The sequence below is a fragment of the Corylus avellana genome, chromosome ca7, assembly GCF_901000735.1.
Source record: "Corylus avellana chromosome ca7, CavTom2PMs-1.0".
Taxonomy (NCBI): domain Eukaryota; kingdom Viridiplantae; phylum Streptophyta; class Magnoliopsida; order Fagales; family Betulaceae; genus Corylus; species Corylus avellana.
The window spans coordinates 25,923,917-25,940,748 of NC_081547.1; the positions used below are offsets into that span (position 1 = coordinate 25,923,917).

Below are 16,832 nucleotides of genomic sequence, written 5' to 3' on the forward strand. Positions count from 1 at the left end.
AGTCGTTCATATCATTTAAGCGTCTAAAATAGGTCATATTTCAAAATTTAATGAAGAAACTACCTTATTAATTTTTTCCTAACTAGTCGTATCATCGTTAGCTTCTTGAAACGGGTGCGCATCGTGTGGGTGTGCATAACACTCTTAAAAATATTAAAAAACTCACAGACAAAGGACTTGAGTCAACGTGGATAGGAGAATGTGCTCCAAAAACTGGGCTAGAATTTTATCCAACTACAATGATCAATCCCCTTCGGAGAAAATTCCATAAAGAATGGCCACCCAAAGGTGTTGGGAGAAGTCAGTCAACTAGGGAAGTCGTGTTGTTAACGTTAATCCACGTGTAAATACAAAAATAAAAATAAAATAAAAAATTGAGTTCTATATTAAAAATATATTATATGATTGAATGATTACATTTAAAGTGAAACTTTTTATGGGTGAAATGATAATATTATTGCAATACGAGTCTTATTGCAAAAATAATCTTGTTCGAGTGGCTGAATTAACTTTTTGAATACTTTAGCGGTGCTAATGTGGATTTTCGTCAAATTTTAGAATGAAAATTTGCTCTTGAATCTCCTTCTCTTGCTCGGAATGCATAGTCTTTGTGTCCACTTTGTTTCCTTTGGAATTCTAAGTCTTCCATCTTAAGATGATCATTAGGAGAGGTGTGCAAGCTGTCGAGGCTGCCATGCTGATAGTAATACAAGAGGTGAATTGGTGAATTTGTCTCAAAATGATGGCCATGCTTAGATTTCTTCTTGGCCTTGCGATGCCAGCTTTGTAATGCTATTGCCACTCCATCATTAAAAATGGTGGAATTCATGGAAGAGCCCATCTGCAAAAAATCAGTCCAAAAAATAATTAGTCATAATTATTATTGTTTACTACACAAAGGCTAATATATCTAAATCGATCAAAACCTATTAGCTTAGATTTTTGAACTAAAATAGTGTTCAAATATGTATATTAATATATATTTGATAAAAACTCTCAAACAGTTTATCTCTCTAACTAGACGTATTAGAGTCAATTAACTTCTTGAAACAGTGCACATCATGTGGGTGTGCGTGCCGCTCTTAAAAATGTGAAAAAACTCACAAACAAAATGGATTTGAGTCAACGTAGATGGGAGAATGTGCCCCCAAAAAATGGGCTAGAATTTTGTCCTATTACAATGATCAATCCCCATCGGAGAAAATTCCATAAAGTGTGGCCACCCAAAGGTGTTGGGAGAAGTCAGTCAGCAAGGGAAGTTGTGTTGTTAACGTTAATCCACGTGTAAATATAAAAAATTTAAAAAATTTAAAAAAAAATTGAGTTCTATATTAAAAATATATTATATGATTGAATGATTTAAATAAATAATTGTTAACACTTTTTTTTTCCTCTTTTCAAAACAAAACAATCTAAAATATCAAGCTGCAGAATGAGATGAGGAAAGAGAAGTAATTTAATTGAAGTTTGTAAGGAAGGAGGGCTTGATGTGAATGCAAGTAAGAAAATTCCACCCATGTCATGTGCTTAGAAGGCTATCTATGCTGACCTTCTCATGTGATTAAGAAAGAGAAATATTAAGAATACCAAACTTTTTATTAAAAGATTGATATTAAAATGATGTGCAGTTTATTAATTAAAGAGGATAAAAACAATTAATTAAAAAAACTGTTACGGGTATTAATAAATAAACTTCACATTAATTTGGTACTCATGTCTTAGTAAACAATTTGGTACTCATAGCATTTTTCATCAAGTAAAATAACTTTTATGTACCATTTTAAAGGTTATGGATAAGAGAAATGCTACATTTTTTAATTTTTTTTTTCTTCAAAAGTTGGTTTCCAAGTAATGTATTGTCATCTCATGAGTTTGACACGTTTTCCAAAACAATAAATTTCATTGAAAATGGTGACACATTATTTAAATACCAATTTTTAAAAAATAAGTTTTCATCTGATTTGGATTTGGTCCTTAGATTTTCAATTTCAAGAATAAAGCCCTTAGGTTTTACTCAAGTTTTAAATTGGTCTTTCTATCACTTTAATGTCAAAATTAACGTGTTTCATGTGCCACATGTGTCTCATTTGTCACGCTAAGGTCCATGTCAGCACCCAATATCAATGTCTAGATCTTCCCTCCTCCCCTTTTATGGTAGCAATGTTCAGCGTCTTCTCTGTAGGCTCCATTGATCTCCATTTCTAACGGGTTGCTTTAGATCTAGTTTGTAGATCTAAATCTAGATTCAGATTTAGTCTCTTCAACCTTAGATCCGATCATTTTCTTTAGCCAAAGCGTGTCTTCAGAAGCGATGTCTACGATGCCTTACTTCTCCACTGTTGCTTGTGGGAGTTTTTGTTTTTGTCTTCTGTTGTTGTTGTTGTTTGTTTGTTGTAGTTATTGTTGTTTTTATTTTATGATCCTAGCCGTTGGGCTGAAGACGTGAATAATGTTTATGGCTTTTGGGTCGAGAGGGAAATGGTTTGAGTGCGAGTATTTTGCTCATACCTGAAAAATGGCTTCTTATGCTCCCGGAAGGAGTCTGCGTTAGCAAATCTGTTTTATAATCTGAAGATCGGGCTGGGATAGCGGATGTTTGACGTCATAGATTGATTTTTCATTGTAAGATCTGTTACATCTTCGATGTTTTGAAGTGTAATCTTTTAGCTTCAGCTATGATCTTGCAGAACTGTATGTTCTGTAATTGTAAGAGCTTTTATTCTCTTAACTACTATCAATGAAATCAGATTAATTTTCCCTAAAAATAAAATAAAAAAGCCACGTAACTTTTTCACTCCAAATCCCTTCCCACTATCCTATTTAATAAATTTCGGATTTTTTTTATTAACCAAATGTTCTAAACAGACACTTAATCATGTGTATATAATATTTTATTTTATTTTATTTCTATTTTAAAAAAGAAACTCTAAATGCCTAACCAATTAACCGTTGACAGATTTATTTCTTCCTTTTGAAATATATATATATATATATATATATATATATATGACAACTACTTATCGAATATTAAATATTTCTTAACATTTACTCTAGGGCACACGTTAACAAGATACATGTTGCAAAAAAAAAAAAAAAATAATAAAATATAAAAAAAAAAAAAAAAATTTTAACGATTCAGATGTTGACATTACCTCACCATTATTGCAATGGACCACGAGTGAATTAAATACAAGTGGATTCTTAATTTAGGAAATTAATTATTTTAAAAATTACTATTAAAAAATAAGGATTTTAAAATACTTTATTTGAAAGCACAATTTTTAAAAATTCAGTTAAGTGTTTTAAAACAATCGTTGTTTTTAATATTTAAAATCGTAGTTTTAACTTTTAAATTAGTGTGTTTTTAAAACGGCACCATCTTGCATGCGATTTAAAAACGAACATGCAATCAATATACTTTCTGTGAATTGTTTTAAAATTATAAGAAAATGTTAGGTATTTTTCTCTTGTTCTCATGGTCCTACGTGAATATTATTTTTTAAAAATAAAAGCAAAAAAGAAAAAAGAAACTCACCCCACCGATCCCTTATTTCTCTCACCCAATTTTTAGAAAATAATATTCACATAGGATTAAGAGAACACCTAATATTCTCCAAAATTATATTTTTGAATCATATTCCCCAATGCACTCTTATAAAAATCGATAGCATTAATTAAGAATTATATAAGAGATATCACTCGTTTATATAATTCAAATGAAATGGAGAGCATAATCTCTTTTAAGAAGGTTAATCATACAAAAATTAAGCTAAGTACTACAATTAATTAAAGCATGAAGCATTAAAGAAGATGGAAGAAGATGCATGGGTACGAAAAGTAGAGGGGTGAAGTAAAACAGAACGCCGGCGTGCTGAGCACGCCAGACAAAAAATATATATATGTCATGATACAGACAACGCCGGCGTGCTAAGCATGTCAGGCAAAATTTTTTTTTAAAATTAAAAAAAAAATTTTGCCTGACATGCTTAGCACGCCGGCGTTGTCTGTATCATGACCCAAACTAGAGGGGTGGTTGAAACTGAGATATCAAACTCTTCCTTTTTCTTCATCCAGTTTTGTTGTACCTAATTCCTACATCAAGTTGGTTGCTGCCATCCTAATTCCTATGGCAGCAGAGAATTAGAGGTACCGTCCAATTGAGGAAAACATTCTCAATCTTTTTTTTCAAACAGCAGTTAATATCTTGAAAAAAACAACTTTATCTAAAACAAATGCATTTTACATTTTATTTATAATGTTTATTCAAATAAACATGAAGGTTCGAATGCAACTTGTTCAGTTGTTCTTGTCGTTCAAATTATTGGACTTAATTTATTTATTGGGTGGCCGAAGAGGAGGACCCTATTGTGTAGCAGGAAAGACAAAGCTTATCAATTGATCCCCAATGTTTATACTGTTGACTTAACCGACTCCTATAGTTTTGGTGGGATAGCATCCCCTCCATTTCAAATGAAATGAAAAGTATTTATTTAGTGTAAAATTAAGGGTTATTATCCTTAATTTTACACTAAATTAATATTCTCCATTTCAACTAAAATGGAGAGGTTAAGGATCATGTTCCGATTTTGGTAGTTCACGTAGATTTTGATATTTAATTTGCCTAATGAAATTAGGATCGGGTGAGTGTCCTAATTTGAAAATTGGGTTCAGCTAGCTTGGGTCTAATTTCAATTAGATGTTTTGGGATTAGAACAAATGTCCTATAACAACACACAAGAGACATATTTCAATCCAACCTATTCTATTTCAATTGAAACCAGACCCAACCCGAATCTCTGATAATTTATGCATGTTTTAATGAGTAATGATATAAGGAAAATTAGAGTCCTCCCAAATGTTATGTGATATTTAAAATCACCAATAGATTAAAATTCAATAATGATCATCTCAAATTCAATGGTAATTTTAAATGTCACATCACATTTGAGATGACTTTAGAATGACTAAAGTTTTAGGACTAGAGTCCTCTTATATCATTACTCTCTATTTTAATAGTTGTTTAGTATATGTGGCCTGCTAAATTAGAGAATTCAGGCATGGGGACCCATAATGTGACAAAAGTTCTATTTTAGAGAAAAATATGATCCTTGGCCCCAAAAAAGAGAAGAAAAAATGGCACTCTCCCAATTTCTAGCCACCCATAATGGTGAAGGGGCCCTCCATTGAACTATATTGAAGTTGCAAATCTTGTGTTATTGGTAAAAAAAATATAAAAGAAAAAGAAAAAAAAAAAAAAAAAAAAAAAAGGGCTAAGCAACATATGTATATGATTTGTAACTATGAACACCAACAATTTATTGATTAAAAAAAGAAAAGGAAGACCAAGTTGCATATACTTAAGTCTTTAACCTCTGCTATATGTATTAAATCATCACCCAATTTCAAAAGGCAGTAAAGTGAAAGTAAAAGCTAGTGGTATGATCTTTGAAATAAAGTCAAATCCTTGAGTGTACAAAAAAAAAAAAAAAAAGAAAGAAAAGCAACAAAAGAAAGTGTGTAAAAAGAAGGGTTTGAGACCTCTATAGGCCTTACACTGGAAAATAAACTGAATTGTCTCCTCTTTACTCAGCATCCAAGAACACAAACGTGGGAGATACTGAGAGAAGATAAAAGAAACTCTTTAGCTAATAAAGCTGTTCTCTTTTGTCATGCCACCATCTCCACCTGCAAAAGCAAAAACCAAAATCATTCTTCATTAGCAGAGAGACAGAGCATAAAGTTTCAACTGGGTCTCCATATCTTTAACTGGTTTCAGAGAAAGCCTTCGGAGATACCCTGGACCAAGTTTTAGGGCCCTGTTTGGACTTTGGGACTCCAAAAAAAAATGACAAAAGAAAGTGAAAAGGAAAGGGACATGGTGAAGGTGTTCACTGGTCGGTCTGTTGTGACTCAAAGCCCCATAATTCTTTGAAATTACTCTGTTCTTTTCTAAAGCTTCAAAGTTGCATATATAACCCTCAATGCTTCTTTTTTTTTTTTTTTTTCTTTACCCTTTTTTGTGTAACACCCACTAAAGCTCGTCCAATTGGGTAGTCGTTTTAATGAATTATAAAGGTGATTGAGAGCAAATTAACTAGTTTTTTTTTTTTTTCGAAGTGATTACACATATGTGAATAGTATTAGAGCAATCTAGTAACAGAGCATGTGAGAAGGATGTGTGACTGACCAGTAATAATCCCATCTGGGTTTGACTTTGCTCATCCGGTTCTGACCATAGGGGTAGTCAGTTTCGGCTCGTTTGGTGTTTTGGAAAGCACAGCAGCCAATGGAATAGATCCCAATGAGGAAGACAAGCATGACAATGTTAAGAACAGAGAGCTTGTGCCAGTCCCTCCTCACATCCTCCAGCACCCCGGCCTTGCACGAGTCGCACTCGTAGCACAGCATGTTTGGCGCATTGTTCCACTTGTAGCAATCCTGGTCTTGGGCTACCGTTGTTGCCATGTTGTAGTTGCAAGATGTTGGCGGCTTACAACAACCAGACTGCAATTATACACAAATACACAGCGAAAATTAGTTCTTATCATGTCAGTCGTTAAATAATTAAATTTAAAAGTAATTAACGTGCCAGTATCATCATAATTGTCACACAAGTTTTTAAAGAGTTTGTAGTAAAAGCTGCTATAGACATATGTAGAATGTTTTTTTAAGAAAAAAAAAAAAATTATTGACTATAATAAGTAATTAGAACTCTTTTTTGTGATACTACTGGTTTTCAAGGTAGGTTTTGAAATTTGATGTAAAATTAAAAGAAAGTTGGAGACTAGTGTTTTTCTAGTGTCATCCTTGCCGTAGGTAGATATTATTTTATAGAAAAATGCTATAATGTAATAAAAAAATCATTTTTAACCCATAAAAGTCCTAGGTGGCAAGAAGCTATAGGCTCTATCTGTAATTGTTGTGACCCCACCTACTAATAGGACCTGTGCCCTCTTGCCACTTAGAACTTTTATGAGTCAAAAATAGTCTTTTTATTGTACTATAGCATATCTCTATTTAAAAAAAATTGTCCTTATTTTATTTACTTTATTTTTAAAAAATAATATCCACTTAAGACAAAAGGCATACTAAGAGAACACCGGTAGAGAGGAATTCAAGGTAGATAGATGAAAAGATCTGAATAGAGCATCATTATAGCCTAGCCTAGAGCTTATTCTCTCAAAATTTTGGTACAAAGTCTTGTCAACTTATGATGATTCTTTTGGACAAAGAATTTCACAAAAATTGATCAATCCAGAAGACAGGAACAAAGTTCCTTCTTTTTGGAGAGGAAAAATGAAACAAAAATTTGTTAATAAAGTAAGTTCACCCATACCCATCTAGGCAAAGGTGCCCTTAGACCAGATGTATATATATATATATATATATATATATATGAAATCATGATACTTCCAAAAAAAAAAAAACCCTTAATTTTAAGACAAGACAAAATTAATGCAAAACTATTTCTATTTAGTAAGCTGATAAGGTAGTAAAAATCAGTCTCTAGATTAACAAAAGCCCAGTAAAAAAATAATTTAAAAACTGAGTTTTACTGCAACGTTGTCGTCTTACTGATTTCTCCAATGTTTTATTTTCTCACCTGTATGGGAGACATGTCCTTCTCCAAATAATCAAGGGGTGTCCAAGTTGCAATCTTTTCACAAGCTTTGGAGCCCAAAATACAGCTTCTGATAGTCATCCAGTAACGAGGATCCTGAATCCTGCTCTTCAACCACGGCGAGTAATCCTCCAGACGATACTCCTTGTAAACCCTGCCGGAAACTTGAGCGCCGCCGCCTTGGCTCGTCACCACGAACCCGAACACAGTGAAACTCATCAGGGCCGCAATGATAAACAGCATCACCACCAAGTAAACCCAGAGCGCCCACGCTACATGAAAGCACGCCCCAATGAAGCCGGCGAGGGAGATAACGAGCACGACAAAGCCTATGACCAGAAGCGGCGTTTGGAGGAAAGTCTCGCAGGTTGTGCTGCTCTTCGCCATCCATAGGCCTCCGCCAATGATGGGTATCGACGCTAAGAGCGTGAAAAGGTTGAGGAATCCGATCACTGTGTTGCTAAACCGATACATCGCTGATCGATCGATCCTTTTTTCTCTCTGATTCTTTTTTGTTGTTGTGGGTTGTGTTGTGTTGTTGCTTTCTTTCTCTTTAAAATGGTGGCATTGCTTTCTTTTGTTATGGATCCTGACGCCTCAAAACAATTCAAATTGTCTTTCTACTTTGCTCTGTTTGCTTTCCCAGGCCAGTTTTTTTATATTCACAAAAAACTTTATTTGAGGTGTGACAAATTAAGCGACTAAATTATACTTCTTCTTAGTCCTTAAGGAAGTTTTGTGGAGTTATAAAATGACTAAATTGTCCTTGCCATTACATTCATTCCACTCGATCCTTATCTAAATAGAGATTGCTCGAATTTTTGTGAAATTTTGGACGGCCCAAAAGAAAAGGGGTTGTGAGGTTTACTTTTTCAAATAGTAAACACTACCAACTCCTTTCTTAAGCTGTTCAAATTTTTGTAAAATTTGAACTGTTTAATATTTAAGAGCACTCATTTGCACCTGGTTGCTAGTAGGAATGCAAATTTTGGTGAAAAATCACCCACACCCGACTAGCTACTTTAACAAAAAAGAGATTAATGAAGAACTTAATCTAATTCTATCAGTCTCTCTGCTTTCATTTTTATTTTATTTTTTTTTGGGTTGAGATAGTTGAAATAAGGAGTGGAATATCGGTGCTTTAGAAAAATTGATAACTAAAATAAATTTGTTAAGTCGGATATGAATGCTCAAATTTCACGGGATTTCAATACTCTCTGCTAATATGCAACTCATTATTAAAGAAAATTCTTTTTAACTCAATTTATGAAGAAGAAAAAAATTATGTCAAATCAAGTATGGAGGGAAGCAAATAATAGCCTGGGATGCAAGCAACGCATTGTACTATTGTAGAATAATATTATTTTTTGATGAATAATATATATTGTAGAATAATATTGATTCAGTTTAAGATAGGCTTAGAAGAGTTACCAAACAACACGTAAGAATTGAGCCCATAAAAGATGCATCAATTCGTTATCCATTGCACCAAGGAAAGCAAAGAATAATAGGAGGCGTTTTGGTAAAATTACAAATTGGGGTTTTTTGCTTCCGGGTCATGGGCCCCAATTGGGCTTCTTTTTGAAGCATGATCGGAACCAGGGCTAAGCTATCCTCGTGTGTAGATGGAATATAATACTAGAGGCTACTGCCTCTTTCTTATCCTCTTAGCCTCTCTCTCAGGCTTTGTTTAATGTCTTTGTTTGATACCCTTTACGGCTCCACTAGATATTTTTATTTTTTTTTTAATGGAAAAAGATTCCACCATTTAATTTGTTAATGACAAAATAATTAGCAAGTGGTTAATAATGATTGAAACTTTCTGGATTATAGAAGTGCATGCACTCATTACTCATTTCTTCCTTTTTAGAATGTAAATTGAAAGAAAATGGAGTCCTTTTTCTTACTCTTAAAAACCCAGTTAAGTAATTAGTAAAATCGCATTTTCGTGTTGTTGCCTGTGATTTGAAAACGTTAACTTTTTCAAATTTTTCAGAATGCTGATTTTTAGAAAACGCACTTACAAATGAGACGCTTTATATAATTTTGTTTAAATACGTACTTTTAGCTTGCAAAATTGCAAAGCGCAAACCGACGCTTAATTTCGAGAAAGTAAGTTTATAATTGAAAACAATCTTTAGAATCATCATCAAGGGTGGTGATTCAATGTGCGATATAGATTGGCTATCTCTTAGCATCTTGGGTTCAATCAATTAAGCGGCTATGGCTACATGATAAAACTTCACACAAATGGGTAAAATTAAGAGGAACATTGCTTAAACAACAACTTTATCTAAAACAATGAGGTCGGGAGGGATTTGGATCTCTACGAATTTATTGGCAATCCAAATAACAAAATTACTGAAAATCTTTATATGGACGGAAGGGGCGTATTTTTTAGAAAATGACTGAACAATATTAGTGCGAGCCGGGGCTGACTCATTGGAACTTCATGCCCTGCTCCTCTCACAGTCGCATAGGTTAGACCCTTGTATACTTGGCTCCACCCTCCAACCTAAAATCACCCCAAAAGGCCGAACACCCAAGAAAATAATCATTAGCTAGTAGTCACTAAAAAGTTTATAAACAATTTTTCTCTAAATTGAGTTGGAGAAAGTTCTGAACTGACATATGTTCAAAATATATGTAGTTTTTACGTGCATTTTGAACAGATATCAATTTAATAAACTGAATTTAAAAAATTCTTTCAACCCAATTTAGTAAGTGTAGTGGCGAACCTGTTGATGGCTGTCATACCAAGCATACCAGTTGGTAATGGTCTTGAGCCGTAGAGCTTTAATGGAATATCGAGTTGCAGTTAGTGGCAACATTGCATCAGTGTCACCACTGTTTTCAATGGAAAAATGGTGAGCATTTGATCAAATATGTGAGTAGAATATATATATATATATACTGAAATGAATGAGTTCAAATTATGCAGATGCTTTGTCTATATATATTCTCGTTGAGAATGTAGGTAGATTTTGAGAAGAAAGGAAATGGTTTGTTGTGAATGAAACTTACCTGAAGACCCATATTCTGATACCTGCTGCAATAAGTTCTTTAAAGATAGGAAGCATGGATTTTGGAGAATCTGTCCAATTATTCCTCACAGCATTACTGCAAATACGATTGGGAGAATTTCTATAACCCTTTACCAACAGCTCTATATATATAACTATCCTACAAGTAAATTCATCCGAATATCTAGTTCGCGTTCATAATCTATATTATTAGATTTTACAAATCTAATGGTGTATATTTTTAAAAATGAAGTTGTAGAAAAGGAGTACTATTTAAATTGTACGTTTTGAAATTGCTATTTTTTTAAAAAAATCCTACGTTTTGAAACCTCAAAAATCAAACGACCTATAAACCCTATATTTTTTTTTTTTAGTGAGCATGAATGTAAAAATCCATACCTGCAAGTTACCCAAGGATGAGGAGCCCGAGAAAGGTTGACATGAAAAGCCACTCGCACACTTGTGATATTCATGTATTTTTCAGTGTGCATCACCTCACAATCATCTCTCCCTCCAAATGTCCATGGCTGAATTCACAAATATGTTTTCACATCGTAAGCTTAAATTAGAGTTAATTAACCGCTATTTCTCACCCATCATCCTTTTTTTTCTTTGCTATTTCAAAGATTTAAATTTGTTATTCAAAATCAACCATCTGGATTTAACCATGTAAGTCTTGAAAAAAAAAAAAAAAAAAAAAAACCAAACTACCAATCGTTTGCAATATAACCTCCAAATGTTCAAAAGGTATTAAAGTAGCCTCCAAACTACCAACATTTATCAAAAAGGCCACTTGTTTTTTTATATTCCTATAATACCCATATTCTTTTAACAAATAAAATAATAAAATAATTGTAAAAAAAACCAAACAAATTTTTAAAAATACAAGAAAACCAATGGGCAAATAAAAAAATAAAAAAATGTTGTTTGGAATAAATAATAAATAATTAGTCACTGTAGTCGGCATAAATTACAAATTGCTTCATGCCGTATTAAAGTAAAATCAAATGTATTGTTCTTGAGATATTCCAAAAAAAAAATGAATTAAAGTAGCCCATCAAACTACCAAATTGATTTTACTTTAATACGACATAAAGCAATTTGTAATTTATGCCAACTACAGTGACTAATTATTTATTTATTCTTAAAAACTTTTTTTTTTTTTGTATTTATTTGTCCATTGGTTTTTTTTAGTTTTTTTAAAAATTGTTTGTTTTTTTTTCTATTATTTTATTATTTTATTTGTTAAAAGAATAAGGGGATTATAAGAATATAAAAAAATAAGTGGCATTTTTAATACATTTTGATAGTTTGAGGGCTACTTTAATACTTTTTGAACATTGGGGGCTATATTACAAATAGCTGATAATTTGAGAAGCTTTTTTATATTTTTCTCAAATAAAAATAAAGTAAAGAGGTGGTTGAACTGTCCCTTGGGTGATCAGTCACCCCAAACACTATTTTACCCTTTAAAAAGATGGTCAACCATCTCAAAGGGTGATCAGGTCACATCTTGACTTTAATTTATTAAAAAAAAACTTACATGGCTAAATTCATGTATTGGGATCCATAGAGACTCACCCGCCTAGGTAGGTGACCCGGGCAGTCCAAAGTTTATCTGGACAAGTAGTTTCCACACCAACTCTCTCATACTAACAATTTAGACAATTAATTATTGTGAATCATTATCCCTAAATTGAAAAAATGCTGATGCCAATCCATGGAATTAGGCGAAGAGGAGCTCACCAGTGGAAGCTTTAAGTTCTTTGTTGGACCACGACCACGACTAAGAGCACCATCGTCATAGCAGGGCTTGGTGTAAATGGAATAGGGATTGATGTCTCCAAACTCGGAGAAAGCTTGAGAAAGAGCAGCGGTGCATCCATCACGAGGGAATAAAAACGTGTCGTCTTTGCACGACTTTCGCAGTGCTTCGTACGTGGAATCGGATATCAATCCATGGTTCCACCAATACTCGTGTGTTCCGATGTTGTCATGATAATCATCAATAAGTGGATTCCCCAACTGCTCCATTATTTTCACGATTAAATTTTAAATTCTTTTTTTAAAAAGAATCCGATACTCCTTCCCACAACAACAATACCTTTCTTTTTCTTTTCTTTTTCTTTTTTTCAAACAAATAAAGGGTGGCTTAAGACTTTAAGACCGACAAAATAAGTACCTGTCATGACTTGTTTACGACTCATTTATTCTTTACATGTTTTTTTTATAATAAGATTTATCTATGCGTCATAAAGAATAGTTATATGCATAGAATAAACAGGTACCTGTTTATTTGTTAGGTACCTGTTTTGCCATTTGTGACGGTTGAAATGACCAAATCAATTTTCTTATAGCCGATTTGGGATGACCGAATTGTCCTCTTAGGCAAACAGGGTGGATCGGCCACCCTGATAACGGGTTTAGGAGTCTTAAAAGTCAAAGATAAAAACTTATTGCTTTTGCATAATTACAAGTACGAAAATGTATTTTTCTACTTTCAAATAGGAAGCCAAGGATAGAATTTAAAAACTAATAACATAAAATTGAGTAAGTAGAAAGCATTTAATTACTATTTTCTTAAAAAAAAATAGAGAGTCCACTATATTTTTCATGGATGAAACTTACCAAGAAGCCTTTGAAATTAATGACAGGATTCTTGATTCCCTTATTGCCCCGGACTATAATTTGAGAAAGCTCAGGAATGTAATGACCTGATGAACAAAAGATGTGAAGTTAATGCAAGTGCTCATCTTTTCCATAAAGTTTCACATGATAAATAAATCATGAAAAAATGTGTTTGTTAAGGAACCTGCGTAGCTTTCTCCAGCAATGTAGAATGGCCTATGCTTGTACTGAGAGAACCTCTCAAACCATTTGACCAGAAATGTATAGGCATCTTTTCCTGCACTTTTAGATGCAACGATCAAATTAGGACAGCTTTATTGAACGGAATCTAAATCGTATAATAAAATTTGGGTTAAAAAAACAAGATCGACCTGTTCTTTGGTCACCAACAGTGTATATATCTTCAGAAGTATTTGTGTAGGAAAATCCTACACCTGCTGGGGAATCAAGGAAAAGCAAATTGGCCTCTGCAACAAGAAAATTCCACAGTTGATACACTAATAATATTCTCCTCTGGATGCAAAAAAACCCATTAAGTAATGGGCCCGAGTGTACTTGAATGAAAGCATCATTGATGAATCAGGACCGTCCACCAACAATTTCGGACGGTCAACGATAAATGCAATAATAGAGTAGTGTACCTGCATTCCAAGCATACGGGCTCAAAGAAAGAGTCTTGCCGTCCGGTCTAACCCGGAAGGGCCCCACCTCCTCGGAGGCTCCATAGGCCACGGAGGAGCAGCCTGGCCCACCATTGAGCCACAAAACGAGCGGCCTTGATTCCGGCCCTCTGTGAAGGGGGGCCTCTATCAACCAGTAAAAGAGAGCCCGGCCTGCATGTGGGTCCACAGGAATGTAGCCAGAATATTGAGAAAAGTTGACGTTTGGTGGCTGCCCCGGGAGCTTGACGATCCTATCCCTCTCCTGCGCTTTAAGCTGATCATCAGCCACCGCCGGTGAAGACGACAACACACAACCAAAACCCAAAACACAAACAAAAAGCAGAAAGAAAGAACCGCTCTTGTGTTGGTCTCCCATGAGTGGCTTCTTCACACTAACTTCTTCTCTTGGATAAGGTTATAAGAAGTCAGACAAGTTGTCGTGCGCGTTGGTCTCCATATATAAGCACATGGGTTTTTTTTTTTTTTTTTTTTTTTTAACTTCACTAAAAAGCTCTGAACTTCCACCTGATTTGATAAATTCTCCCTAAATTTTAAAATCTCTCAATTTAGTTTTATGAACTTCTAATTGCAATCAATTTGGACCCCTCTGTCAGATTTTAAACATTAAATGACATTTATACCCTTGAGTTTTTTTATAAAATTTCAATTTTACCCTTAATTCCAAAGCATTTTTTATTTTTTATTTTGTTTAAAAAAAAAAACGAAAATCAGGAATATTTTTGTTTTTGTTGGTATTTCTAACGTCTAAATTTGACGGAGGGATTCAAATTGAGAACAATTGAAAATTCATAGGACTAAATTGAGAGATTTTGAAGTTTAGGGAGAGTTTGTCAAATCGAGTGAAAGTTCAGGGGTCTTCAGTGAAGTTACCCCTTTTTTTTTCTTCTTAAATATACTGAATTAAAGAAAGAGTAATGTAAGTGTTAGAATATATAAAATAAAAATAAATAATAAAAAATTCTAAGTGCTCTATCGGTGTTCTCTTAGTCTTAGGTGGATATTATTTTTTTAAAAACCAAGTGAGAGAAATAAGAGTAACTTTCTTTTTTGCTTTTTTAGAAAATAATATCCACATAGGATCATGAGATCGAGTACCTAGCATTTCCCTTAAACTTTCCTTATTTCTCTCACTTGATTTTTAGAAAATAATATACACATATGACCGAGATAATACTAGAAGAGTACTTAGCATTTCCGTTTCATGGTAATGAGTAAATACAAGTATGGTAATCAAATTCTCTTGATTTGATTACGAAACAAATATTTGATTACAACCAACTCTTAAATAGAGAATATTTCAATATCAACTAAATATGAAATATATTGAAAATATTATATATTTTTTTGTATATTCTAACCGTAAGAAATCATATTTTTATCCTACAACTATATCACAATGTTAATGTGGCAAAACTCTTTTCTTCTAGACAACACCAAGAAGAATTTCAAGAAGAGGGAAAATATAAATCTAGATCTTCCTTCTTCCCCTTTCACGGTAGCAGTGCTCGGTGTCTTTTCTATAGGCTCATCCGGTCTCCGTTTATGGCGGGTTGCTTTAAATCTAGTTTGTAGATCTAGATCCAGATCTAGTCTCTTCAACCTTAAATCTAATCCTCTTCTTCAACCAAGGCGTGTTTTCCGAAGGAATGTCTACGATGTCGTGCTCATCCGCTGCTGCTTGTGGGGTTTTTGTTTTTTATTTTTTGTCCTGGCCTTTGGGTTGAAGATGGAGTAGATCTGTATGGGAGCTTAACTCTCACGATCGGATTTTTAGTTTCTAGTTGTTTTTTTATTTTTGTTTTTGCATTCGGGCTACCCATGTCCTAAATCTAGTCTGAACGAAGCAGAATTATTCCTTACATGTGTTAGCGGAAGCTTGAAGTCATTTTTATGATTTTGTAACCTTCATAGCTTTTGGCTATAATTTTTCAGAGTTGTATGCTCAGTGATGTAAGAACTTTGTGCTCGTGAAATTTCATCAATGGAAGTTGCATATTTTTCAAAAAAAAAAAATGTTAAGGTAGCAATCCCAACAAACTTGTGGATCACTTTTTTAACGACTTATTTAAAAGTTAGTTAAAACTGTCACGTTAGCATTGTGAGATAGTTGTACGATAAAAATATAATTTATAGCATGAGACCTACTATTCCCATATATTCCTTTCATCTCTTTTTCAAATCTAATATTGAATCTGCAGGACCAACATGCCTATAAATCCAATGGTGAATTGGGCAGGAAGAAAGATTCTCACTTGGATAGCAGATGCAGACGAGTTTTGGTTTAGCTCCAAGAAGCCTCGAAGAGAAGGAGGCGGGGCCAAGCTGAGCTAAACCTTAACATATGTAGGAGTCTACAACAACCAATACTTATTCAATGTAATTTTGCAATTTCAGCAGACTTGGACCGAGCAAGAAAACAGATACGCATTAGCACAACGACTTTCATGCTAGTGCGCTCGTATGTTGCTTGTTTTTGAAGAAAATACAAATGGAAATGGATAGAGACGGAGAAATAGCATTTCTCTTTTACCATTAATCAGAAAGAAATAGCAATGCTATAAATTAAATTTTTATCTCACAATATTAACGTATCAGTTTCAACCAACCTTTAAATATTTTTTTAATACATACCGATCAAAAAGTTAGTTAGAACTTGTTAGATAAAAACGTGATTTCTGAAAGATACAATTTAACTTTATCCTATTAAAATAGATGCAACCTAAAAGCTTTCCAACTTATAAGGCCAGGCCTTTTCTAGTCAATGAAAGAAAGTCTTTGTTTAGAAGAAGAAAATGATTGTTAATTTTTAGACTTAAATTCCATCCATGTACATGGATATGTGACCTCCTTAAAATAAACAGATCTACATTTTCAGAT

The 16,832-nt window shown here is 33.5% G+C and overlaps 2 protein-coding genes across 3 annotated transcripts; both read right to left on the reverse strand.

Annotated features, from left to right (window-relative positions):
- Nucleotides 1-5,334: 5,334 nt before the first annotated feature.
- LOC132187494 (tetraspanin-6) lies at nucleotides 5,335-8,245 on the reverse strand. Its single transcript, XM_059601822.1, has 3 exons — nucleotides 7,604-8,245; nucleotides 6,188-6,504; nucleotides 5,335-5,685 (listed from the first exon to the last, which is right to left on the reverse strand). The coding sequence occupies exons 1-3, from the start codon at nucleotides 8,093-8,095 to the stop codon at nucleotides 5,646-5,648; spliced, it is 849 nt and encodes a 282-aa protein (XP_059457805.1). The 5' UTR covers nucleotides 8,096-8,245; the 3' UTR covers nucleotides 5,335-5,645.
- Nucleotides 8,246-9,931: 1,686 nt separating this feature from the next.
- On the reverse strand, nucleotides 9,932-14,336 carry LOC132186758 (serine carboxypeptidase-like 28). Of its 2 annotated transcripts, XM_059600792.1 has the most exons (9): nucleotides 13,914-14,336; nucleotides 13,644-13,739; nucleotides 13,457-13,549; nucleotides 13,273-13,358; nucleotides 12,391-12,669; nucleotides 11,044-11,171; nucleotides 10,646-10,741; nucleotides 10,360-10,468; nucleotides 9,932-10,136 (listed from the first exon to the last, which is right to left on the reverse strand). In XM_059600792.1, exons 1-9 carry the CDS (start codon nucleotides 14,308-14,310, stop codon nucleotides 9,993-9,995), a joined length of 1,428 nt encoding a protein of 475 aa, XP_059456775.1. In that variant the 5' UTR covers nucleotides 14,311-14,336; the 3' UTR covers nucleotides 9,932-9,992. The 2 variants fall into 2 exon arrangements, with proteins under 2 accessions (XP_059456775.1, XP_059456777.1); XM_059600794.1 differs by lacking the exon at nucleotides 12,391-12,669.
- Between the last annotated feature and the right edge of the window lie 2,496 nt (nucleotides 14,337-16,832).

Bases quoted from the DNA above. Each gene is read 5' to 3' on its own strand.
- LOC132186758 (XM_059600792.1), bottom strand. From the start codon at position 14,310: ATGGGAGACCAACACAAGAGCGGTTCTTTCTTTCTGCTTTTTGTTTGT. The intron at 13,740-13,913 runs GTACACTACTCT...TTCTTGTTGCAG, and splicing joins CCCGTATGCTTGGAATGCAG to AGGCCAATTTGCTTTTCCTT. The intron at 10,742-11,043 runs GTATGGATTTTT...TCGTATTTGCAG, and splicing joins CATCCTTGGGTAACTTGCAG to TAATGCTGTGAGGAATAATT.
- LOC132187494 (XM_059601822.1), bottom strand. From the start codon at position 8,095: ATGTATCGGTTTAGCAACACAGTGATCGGATTCCTCAACCTTTTCACG. The intron at 6,505-7,603 runs GTGAGAAAATAA...GTATAATTGCAG, and splicing joins AGGACATGTCTCCCATACAG to TCTGGTTGTTGTAAGCCGCC. The intron at 5,686-6,187 runs GTCAGTCACACA...TTGCTTTTGCAG, and splicing joins CCCAGATGGGATTATTACTG to GTGGAGATGGTGGCATGACA.